Genomic DNA, 11,825 nt, shown 5'->3' with positions numbered 1-11,825 from the left:
CTAATTTTAACGGAAAAAGTTATTTACACAGCTCTATTCAGGATGTAGTAATGTAAACTTTTATTATTTGATCCCACTCGACCTATTCTACACGTACACTAGTATTTATTACTTTCTATTTGCACTTAGTTGATTTTTAGTTATATTTTTAACCAACTTCATTAAGGAAGATCGGTTCACAAATCACCAGAGTTATCGCGTAACATACATACAAAAAGCACTCGAATTGAGAACCTCCTCCTTTTTTAAGTCGGTTAAAAAGAGTTATTTATGTAGTTAATTTAATTTTCATACTGTCTGCCTATTCAACATCTAGTTATTCGCCAAAAAAGGTTTATAAAGAAGGATGGCGAAAGCTGACCCAAAATCAACAAAGTGCCGTTCATGCACTTTGCTACTATAAGTTTACGTTTTAGCTTATGCCTAGTTATTAATATATTTTTGTATATTTTTAGAAGTCGGAAATTAGGAAATTGTTAAACAAAGTATTTTAGAATAAATGCAAGAGCACAACGCAATTGCTTCAGTTCGACTATAAATTAGGTAACGTTCTTGTACAATCAAGAGCACGTCAAGCTTGACACTTTGTACTTTGGACCGTTCTTATCGTAAGCGGCATAGAGTTAGATTTAAGTCTTAAGTGTCAAGCTTGACGTGCTCTTGACCATATACGTACTTTTCATTTTAAGCACGATAGAATGTTTACCTACCTAAAGTATTGGTTATTTTATAGTACCATAAAATAAAGCAATAAAATACCTAATGAAAGAAGAAGCAAACAGTAATGATATAAAGTAAAAAATGAAAAAATGTGACAAAAATGTTTAGAGAATATTTAAATTAGAGATAAGAAAGTTAGCGAAGGAACGTTTTGACAAGAGGCGTCTTGCCAATGTCAATGTCACTTTGAGATTGAGAACAGTGTGACCATTTGTGGAAGATTTTATTTTGACTCATTTTCATTGCGGCAGAACATGTTAACGTTATATTAAATGTGGCAGAGTTTGGCAGGAGTTTAGGAATAATCAGCAAATTCTTTATTATTTTTGGGAACGAACTGAAAACTTCTTGTTTTCTGCTACTACGAACAAACATCTGAAACGAAATACAGGACAATGTTAAAAACATAAAATATCCTATATCAACTTTATAATCCCTATATTCAATAGCTTTTTTGATGCTTTGATATTGAATCACAAGTACTGATAGGTATTTTTAAAGCACGCCGTCAAAAATACTGGGTCACAAAATACACGAGATATCGCCATCCTTCTTTATGTTCATAAATTGTTTGTTTTTAACTCGTCATGTAAAATTTGTAGTTTGGTATTTACACCCTGCATTCCTTTAATTATCGAACAAACAATTTTTCCTTTCTTTACTTTTAACTCTTTTTAGTCAAAAATATAAATTACATCAATTAGTATTGTAAACGACGAAACGTAGTCACCAATATAACGGTTCGAACAGTCAAAGTAACCGAAAGCGCCAACACAATAAGTGGACAATTTTATTAACACGTTGATCTACTCGAAAATGTGATGTTACGTTTGACTGAAACCAACCTTATTTTAAAGAGACAAGAATGTGTTTTCAGTGATCGCTTTTTAAGCGAAGAAATAAAATGATAATGGTTAGAAAATAGCCAATTAGATGCTACCAAATGGCTATCTGGTTGGTTTCTCGACACTGACATTTTCTATCAATGAAATTTGAATAAAATGACTGCGGAACGCTCATTGAATTCAGTTGCAATCTAATTGCACCTTGATATTATTGTTATTAGATTCTTTTTCGTTGTTCCATTATAGATGAGAAAAGACTTCGTACATTTAGGACTTGAGATCTGTCCAAAAATGACAAATAATTAATTACGAATAAAAACTATAACGAACTTTTCTGAACTATGATCTCAGTGCAATAGGGGTCAATTGACATTTCACATGCCAATCACAATAAGCGAAACTAATTATCTCATTTAAGGAATACTTTATGGTTGCTTCGATATGTTTATCGTGAAACGTGATACATTTTATCATATACAAATATCTTCCTGGTTGTGACATTAAGTCAGGAGATACACAACAGCGTCTTTCTGTTCTTCTAGATCAATGGTATAAATCCAGGAGATGACGACAACTTCTCCGTGTAAAATCTAATAAATTAAATTTTGTACATATTTCTGTCGCCAAGCAGTATTGTGAGCGTTACTGCGTTTCGGTTTTGAAAGGTTGGGTACTGGTAAAATTACAGGCACATGGGATTTTTTAACTTTATGTCTCAGGTTGATGGGCGGAGTGGCAGTACTCCTCAGGTCTTAGCAATGTGGCACTGCAACTGTTATGGGTAAACCTGTCGCTTACCAGCAGGTAGACCGTCACATGATATCATAAACATTAGTAGCAGAAAGAGTTCCAAGTACCAGGGAAGTACTGCCACCTTACCTATTTCTGCCGCCAAGTTGTAATGTGAGCATTACTGCGTTCCGGTTTCGAAGGGTAAAGGTGCTGGTGAAATTACAGGCACATGGGACTTGTCAACTTATGTCTCAGGGTGACGGGCGCAGTGGTAGTGCCTCTGAGTGGCACTGCAACTGTTATTGATAGGCGTGTCGCTTGTCACCAGGCGCACGACTTGTGCGACCCGTTTCCTGGGTACTATAATTTTTTTTTATTAAAGTCCATTAAAGGCTCTTTTAGAGAGGTCTTATGTTCAAGAGTATGGCATTTAAATCTTTTATAAAGCTAACCTCTCTTCTACAATATTGTGTAGTCGATTTACATTGACCCAGTATGTAGTACAGTGTAGATTTAGTAGTTCAAACTCATCCTTAGTTTTTACGACGCCGCTGCAACACGAACTGCAGCCAATTTGCAGTAAAACAACTTCGTTGTTGTGGTATTACATTTTGTTTTTGAGATTTTTAAAGTAAATGGGAGCTTTCATAGCTTCGGCTACGTTTATAAAGGGTGTAACAATAAAAAGCGGCTATTTTTTGTTTCTTGTGATCATATTAACGAACATGAGGCGTTAAAAAATTACAAAATCACGAAAAATTTTTGGATCCTGATAGGAATCTATTGACTGCGACCTTTTGGATGGTTTTGTATTTACTTTTTTAATCAAAGTCACGAAAACAAGAGAAATACGTAACATACAGTTGCACAAAAGTAGGTTAACTTTTAATTAATTAAATAACATACTATCTAAAGATTTGCTTTGATGAAACGGACAAAGTCAAAGGCTTTAAGTAACTTGCTGTATGCCTGTTGTAACATGTTATCGATAACTTTTCAAAGTTTTTTACCTATTTTCCTACTTCCGGTATACACACAAAACGTAGGCACATAATAATATCTATTGAAACGTTTAATGATATTACTCCATTTTCGTAACATAACATAACATGAACGCAGCGATTTTATTAACCAACTTAAATAATATCGTTATTATTTAAGTTGGTTGACATAGACATTTTATTGACACGTAGTATGTTTGCAAATTTTATATGTAACCACTTTAACCGCAATTTTATGACGCTTTTGGGCCAATTGAGGATATTTTGTTTTATATTAGCTTTTGTTGTCAATGTGCATTCTTTCAGAGAAGTACTACCGCTTTCAGTGGAGACAGAACGCCTAGTCTGTTTTTGTCACTATAAAAATGTATGTATTAAAAGTCCTCCGCATCATCCTTTACGAGCAGTAACACTTAATGAGCGACAAAATACGTTTAGGTCTCGATACTGTTCAGTTGGGGAGGTGCTTAATTTATCTCGTCGGCTTTTAAAGGAACAATTATATATAATGCCATCATCTGTATCTCCCGAAAGCTCCAATTGAGGCTAGAGTGAATAGGCACTAACTATAACTAATATCGTCTCTCTCGAATGAGATAGACGAATGTCTATTTCACAAAAAAACAATTAAACGAAATTTTTTTGCACCTACCATAATCTACCATATCATCTATCTACCATAATGTTACATAGAATGGAAATGGCTTAAAGCTAAATTAACAGCGCATTATGGACCCTGTAGGGCACTGCAAATTATATTTGGATACTACAGGGTTTATTCTTTATAATATTTAGAAATGTATAATGTTGTAGGACATGATGATATTGTGTATTCACAATTTGTATTTTATAACATTTTAATTAGAAAGCTTGTAGTATTGACAAGCTTCTATGTTATAACAAGAGTTGTATGTATAGCCGTTAATCAATAAAACGGCTTTAAAAGGAATAAAACGCAAGCAGTAAAAAGTTTTAAAATAATTTATTGAAATTGTAGCATCTTAAAATCAATTCTACTTTATTTCAAGAGTTCATTTTTTGTTCTGCCATCTACTAGTTACTTCAAATGGAACCTTGTGTCCACATGTTAAGGAGATGGCTTTTGTTTTGTCTCCTCAAAGTTAACAACACTAACTAACTAACAGCGTCAGGGTATTTTTAGCAATGCTGTGTTTAGAAATGTTTAATTTTCAAATATTCCATTGCTTCTTCAAAAAAAATGTTTATTATTTTATTGTTATAGCGGTAACAGCCGGCGTTTTAGCTGCTTTTTTATTTTTTAATAATTATATTAATACGGGTTTTTTAAAATGTATTTTAAATTTCCATGGCGACTTTTGAGTTTAGTTTATACGTCAGCTGTTATCGTGTGTTTATAAACGTTATCACTTCCAGTGTCGGATTTGTTTCTGTTGTAAATATTATTTTCTTCTCATCTGTCCCATGCTTCTTTGGGTGTATTATTTTCAACCTTCTGTGGGTGTAATTTGTAATGTAGTGACCTGGGATAAGTGTGCCCTACCCTAAATGACATTTTTATTTAGTATGAGAATCACGTCACAACATAAATCCCTATGTATCAATATCCGTACACGTCCCACTGTTGGGCACGGATTTGTTCTAAGCACATCAAACCACTGTCACCACAGAATATCTGCGTCGGGTTGTTTAGCATGCACAATCCGACAAATACTGAGTGAACACCGTTGGATTGGACTTGGATCTCATTGTTTAATTTTATTTAATAAATTTTATTTTATGTTTTTCATAAAAAATTAAACTAAATAGACATATATATTTTGTTTATTTCTTTCTTTTATTTATTTGGGCTTAAGACACACTTATACCAAAGTACGTTTTTATTTAAATGTTTTATTTCTATGTATTAATGTGTTCTTTCGTTTTTTAGGATATGACGAGACAGTCCATCCCAGTGGCCGCCAAAGGTAAGAATGTTTTTTTGTATTTACTATTGTTAGGATCCAATTTTGTTGATTTCAATTGACAATAGCTGAAATAACAAAGCGTACTGTCGAGGTTAAAGGGGCCTAATTCGAAAAGTTACATTTTTCGGAAAAGTACCAAAATTTTGACGAATGGCATTATGGCTGGTGTCACGTACATAATAATTTTGATATTTATTTTGTTAGTTTTGAAAAGAACTTCTCGAATTAGTCTTTAGTTACTTTATTATTGTGCGTACGTAATCGTAATACTTAGGGTGTAACAAACAGGTTTAAGCTTGTAATCACAGTTATGATAACAATTTAAGCAAAAAAATCTTAATGTTTTTCCTATAAACTATAAGTGGATTTCAGAATTACTACAGAGATACAGAATTTGTTTTTTTGCTAATCTTATAAAAAATACTTTATTTGATACGCCGTACAATACAAAAACGAACAAATTAGTACTAAAACAAACATGTCAAATTCGCTTATAACTTAGTTACACAGGATAATGGAGTACTTGCTCTTGCTGATATTCTACTTTAACCGATAATGGTTAAGACCACATGTGAGCAAAAAGAACAATTAAATACTAAAATATTCAAGAACAACACAACGCGTAAAGCTCAAATTAAACGTCGCGTCGCAAATACAACAACCGGCAGAAATATATGATAGTACCTTTTTTTACACCCTATATGTTTCGTCGAAACTTAAAGGATCCAACGTGTATATTAAAGTAGTATGTATAAATAACGATAATTCTATACAGGCTGTTTGTAACCCATTTATTTACGTTAATAAAAAGTATACGTTATTTGAAAAGAATAACCATATACAGTACCGTCGAATGATTCACGCTGAATCCTGTGTAATGTAATTATGCGGCGTTTGTTCACAAAGATCAAGTCAGCGAGTCATAATAACAGTCTGGGCGATCTTAAGGACCATTGAGGCTGTGAGACCAGCGTATAGCGGAGCGGTTTCCGAACTGATTAGGCGATGTGGAGACGGAGGATCGTTGTGGCGATTTTTGAGGGACGAGGGACGTTTTTTTTAATATCCAGCGACGGGGCGAACTAGCGCCTGATGGTAAGCGTACTGTCTATAACAGTTGCAGCGCCACTCAGAGTTTTAAATCGCAAAGATCTGAGGGGGACGGCCACTGCGCCCGTTACTCTGAGACAAAAGTTCATAAGTTGACAAGTCCCATGTGCCTGTAATTTCACCAGCACCCTTACCCTTCAAAAGCGGAACACAGTAATGCTGACATTACTGCTTGGCGGCAGAATTAGGTAAGGTGGCAGCACTTTCCTGGACGAATTCTTTCACAATGAGCTTTACTGCTACTAAAATGCAATTTTGTAAGGCAAATTGTACTGCGCCCCTAGCGGTCATAAGAAGTAACATACAAGTATTTTACACGATCGCTAGGAACATCTGTCAGTAAAAACTCATTGTAGGCATACACGTCATTCATACTTAAATTGTTCTATTTAAACGTAGGCAATTGTTCAATGTCACACATTACGCGAGTGGCAATGAACTGTATGCTGATACCTTCTTTGTCTGTTGTTTATTGTTGTTATTTTTTTCCTTTTTATTTTTTGTTGATATTATTCTGACTTTAAAAAATCTCTGATTGTCTTTACTAAGCATTTTTATCTTCAGATGAGATCAGTGTTGTGACGATGACGACTCTTCCATCGCCATCTCACCTTTTTATCACCCATTTCTGTGTCCTGGCCACTTTTGAAATTTCGATCCTTGTCTAATTCTTTTTCTTCGCCATTCTTACTTTGCTGCGTTCCATCAAAATTCTCGAGGAGAAAAGACTTTTGGGGAAAATTCACTTAGTTTTATCTAACCTGTAAAGTGTTTTTATATTATTGTACCTGTTTTTATACCATTGTTTTTCTTATAGCCTACTTCTTTCTTATCCTTTGCCTTTTCCTTACTGTTTTACCTTTTACAATAAATGATGTGGACCGAACTTTACTTTCTATCATTATTATACAAGACCCGCGTGACATTGTAACAAGAAAGTGTTGTATTGTGGAAGATGATACTAGTGACTATGATAGAAAAGATAATGCTACAATGCTTTCTTCTTAAGCATAACATGTATTTTAGTAGAGTGAACGACAATAATATTTTAGATGAACACCTACGGAAACGTGAGGAAGGTCTTTCTTAAGTCATTTAACTTACTCTTGATCTCTCTTGATTACCTAGTCCTGAAGCGAAGATAGGGTCTACGATGGAACGAGCTCGTCCAGAAGATGCCTATTTAGTCGCACCATAAAGATCCACGGTCGGACGAACCGATTTAACACATAGGTCGGTCTCGGCGTACCATCTCAAGCAGACGGAGGATGTTCTTAAAAAAACGCTAGGTCAAGAGCACGTAGTATAAATGCGCGTAAAGGGGAAACAAGAAAGAACAGGTGTACCAGGAGTATAACGGGTCGAATTTCAAGTGGTCTTTGCGACTTTAGCCTTTAGATTTATATTAGTGTGTCGCAATCTGACGTGACAGCTTGTGCAGTGTGTATGTAACCAATACCGTTCTGACGGGTCACGGTACGACAAGGCAGACAAATGTATATCGTCGGTTAAAAGGTAAAACTCACTAATAGCCTAATTGGCCAAAGGGAGATAATTAAGATTTTGTATTTTTTCATTATGAAAAATCACTAAAGGACTGGTATGTATTAAAACATGAAGGACACCACAGACTTACTGAATTTTTCTTGTCATAGATGTTCTTCCCAATAAAGCAAAATTGAAAAAATCTAGTTTTTGAACAAAATGTCACTTAATGAGTTTTACCTTTTAACCGACGATATTATGTCCGGCTTTATTTTTGCATAATTTATTCTACTAAATTAATATCGCTTGATAATCGCTTGGTTCGCGAATTTCGTGGCTCTTCACTTACTTACTTACATTGCGTAGCTTTCAGTTTTTGCCGCGTGTTTTGAGAATTTCTTTGTTTGTTACCGGATCCGATGTTGTTGTGGGAAAACGATGCGATTGTCGTGTGTTTTGTGCAATTTTCCCTTTTGCCGTGATTACTTGTATGATAGTCTTTATATATATTTTGAGGTTATTTAAGTTAATTGATTAACGGATTTTGTTTACAGTTCTTTGTTAATTTCAATTGTAAACGTCGCAGCTGCGATTCCGGGTACGACAATTTGACGAAACTTTTTTTAATAAATGGGTTCTGGTTTGAGTGTTTTGGGTAGTGTTTCCTTGTTGATCTGGTACTCACAGTGCAGGGATTTATCTGGTTTAAGACCAGGTAGGTATTCGGTCTTGTTGTCTGATAATTATTTGTAAATTGTCGAAAAAAAAAATTCAAACTAAGCGTACATTAACATGAACAACGGTATTAAGCGCTAAACTCTTTCGATGACTAAATATTGATATTCCCAAAAGGAGGGCGATCCCATCACGCGATGATTCAACGTCCATATAAACACTAGTCATTCACATTCACCTTCTCTGTCTGGCACGTGATTATATAATGATGTTAGAAAAAGATAAGTATAGATACAGTTCTGCAGAGGTCAATGGTCTGTGATCGGCGCTTGAACAGGTGACGACTGAAACTTATATGTGATTGAGTGTAAATAGAGACGAAAAGAGCTTTTACTTCGTTTTATTATTTTTTATGAGAGAGGAGATCCGTGCCCAGCAATGGGACGTATAGATGTGTTGATAATGCTGATAACAATATGTCAGAAAATCGCACCTAATCGCTGGTCTCAAACTAGGGAATTCCCTTTACTGTGTGTACCAGAGCAACGGAATTCACTCCTTCCCTTTTCACTTTCACAATTTCACTCCTTTCCTTCCCATTTCTGAAATTGGTCCTACCTGGAATCGATCCCGGGGCAATCATCCAGTGTCCACAGAGATACCCTTGCACCCTGGGGCCGGTCCATACGTCCATACAATGTAATGCTCAAAACTCAATTTTCAGGATATGGGTAGTAAAAAATGTATAAGTACATTAGCGTAGTCGTAATAAAGAATCAAATCACGCGTAAAAATACTGACAGTAGTTAGCGCTATTGTCAGTTGTGAAGTACATCAGCTCAAAGTTTGCTCATACCGCTAAATAATAATTATTCCGTAACATACTTGAATATATGTGCATTACATATTAAAATCGATTTACCAAGATTTTAAAATCGTGTCCAAGCAAGATATGTCGAGTCTCCTAACATTTTTATTATTTTGTAAGTTTATCGGTATCTGATATACGGCTAATTGTATTGTAGTAGTAGGAGTTTTTTTGGTGTGAAATTTTTAAATTATAATTTTTGCGCGCAATGTTCTGTATTTGAATCATACTTTATTATAAACGGCAAGCTTTGTATATTAGTAAATTGTGCAAATCGGCTATAGAACTTGCGCATTTACGAGAATAAAACATTTTATTGGCTATTAGCTTTTTGAAAGGCATTACTACAAATTTATTGCAAAATTGGCGGCTTAAAAATCTCATCTTTTGGTTACAGTGTTCGTGCTCTAGGCAGTGATCGTGTGCATTTTGCTGTCCGGCAGTTGGCGAATTATTTGAGATGCCCATTTGTCAAAACACAAGAAATAATATCCTTAGAACCGAGTTCTTGTTCAACACTCGTAACTGAGTTCGTTCACCACAGCGATAACTATTTAATAACATAAGGTCATGACCTGAAATGCGAACTACAGTAATGTTAAAGGCAAACGCTACATTGTTATTTTTAAAGTATATAAAGAATTCGTCCTACTGATACCAGTACACAACTAATATGGTGGGCTGTTGAGAATAGAAATTTTTCAGAAATTTATTGACGCATTCTCAATTACTGAAATACAGGCATCCTTAAATTTTAAGGTCATGTGTGTCACATTTTATTGAGTCTTCCAAAAAAGTTGACAATACTGAAAGAAAAGATGACGAATTAGCGACGGGTGTCGCGATATGCTAAGGTTAAATTTTAAACCTCGTACGATTCGCGACGTTTCCAAAAAAAACTCTTTTCCCAAAGATGAACCGTCTCTATTTACGCTACCGTGCTAATACCGTAGATTGTTTTTTATAATATTAAGAGGGAGCAGAGGAAAAAATCCTAATCTTCGATTTGATTTTAGAGGGGTATATCCACTTTAAAGTTAAAAATAAAATATTGTATGAGTAACTACACGATATATTCAAGCATAGACATTAATCAGAAACATAAAACAATAAAGTTTCCTCGATAGATAAAAATCACGAAATGACCTCTAATTTTCACATTTTTTTCGATTCATCCTCGAAATGCTACAGGTTATTAGGACAAAAATTAGATAATTTATATTTATGCATGATCGACGACTGTCACTACGGATTTTGTTTAATCCCTTTAGTTTTACAATTATTCCGCTAAAACGAATTTGGTACTGTTTCAAACAGAGTTTGATACATTCAACATCTCCTGTCGCATGTCACGCGAACTTCAGGCATATATTTGTTTCACAAATTTGGGCGGAGCCAACGTTAAAACTTTTTTGTCATGAGAGCTCTTAAGTGACGAGACGCACGAGTCGTGTGCCTGGTGGTTAGCTACATGTCTGTTTATAGGTCACTGCCACCCTCAGACATAAGTTGACAAGTCCCATGTGCCTGTAATTTCTCCAGCACCCTTACCTTTCAAAACCGGAACGCAGTAAAGCTAACATTACTGCTTGGCGGTAGACATAGGTATGGTGGCAGTACTTCCCTGGACGAACTCTACTGCTGCTAAAATGCTAAGCTATGATGCTAATTTAAGATATGCTAAGAAAATTGTATTCTAAATAATTTTAATAGATGCGTGTTCACCTTACACAATATATTACATATTTACACGGCACGCATCGGAAATACAAATGTAACGATAATTCTGTTACGTTCGCTCAATCGTCCATAAAGATCGAAATAAAACCTAAGAGTGGTTACACACGCGCGCGATTTTAAGCACCGATGCAAGCGCGTTTGCATCGCTGCTTAGTCGCCATGTGTAACCACTGTAGACGCTTTAAATTTAAAATTTTTTTATTGTTTTTTAATGGTGATATAATTTTTATTGCGGTTTTCTTATTGATCTTTTGCCTTTCATCATATTTCATGATCGGCGTGTTTAGGCGCGTTTTTGAGTGATCTTCGTTAAATATAAGCTATTCTTTCTTTAAGTGCAAGTTGAATTGAATCAAACTTAAAAGATGTCACAAAGATGTTTGTTTAAACAAATATTTTTGTTAAATTTCTCATTTTTTACTTTCTTGGTTCGACGAAAAACATTAGATGCTTGTGGTTTGCCATTGTAACAATCTATCTTTCATCGCCTTGTGCTCAATCTTGTCTTTGCCTGGCTCTCTGTCAAAGATACCATAATTTGTTATTCTTTTATTTTTTTTATTCCACAGAAGTTGGGATTATAAACGTCTTTTCTTGGTGTACAGTCATCTCTACCTGGATCTCTGTAGCACAATAGTACGACAGGGTAATGCTGACAGTTAATTTCAGATACTCCAATACTTACTCATGTAGCCGGACTAAC

General features: G+C 34.9%; 1 protein-coding gene across 3 annotated transcripts in view; it reads left to right on the top strand.

Annotated features, from left to right (window-relative positions):
* The window catches only part of LOC113230556 (kinesin-like protein KIF2A), a 96,294-nt gene that overhangs the window by 53,552 nt on the left and 30,917 nt on the right, over window positions 1–11,825 (top strand). For all 3 annotated transcript variants that reach the window (XM_026464559.1, XM_026464560.1, XM_026464562.1), the window contains one exon: window positions 5,208–5,244. In XM_026464559.1, the coding sequence (XP_026320344.1) occupies window positions 5,208–5,244 (37 nt within the window). The remainder of the gene's footprint in view (window positions 1–5,207; window positions 5,245–11,825) is intronic.

This window comes from Hyposmocoma kahamanoa, unplaced genomic scaffold (assembly GCF_003589595.1).
Source record: "Hyposmocoma kahamanoa isolate Upper Pololo Valley unplaced genomic scaffold, ASM358959v1 63, whole genome shotgun sequence".
Lineage (NCBI taxonomy): Eukaryota > Metazoa > Arthropoda > Insecta > Lepidoptera > Cosmopterigidae > Hyposmocoma > Hyposmocoma kahamanoa.
Note: the sequence above shows the minus strand (reverse complement) of the source record. Positions and strands in the feature narration are given on the sequence as shown.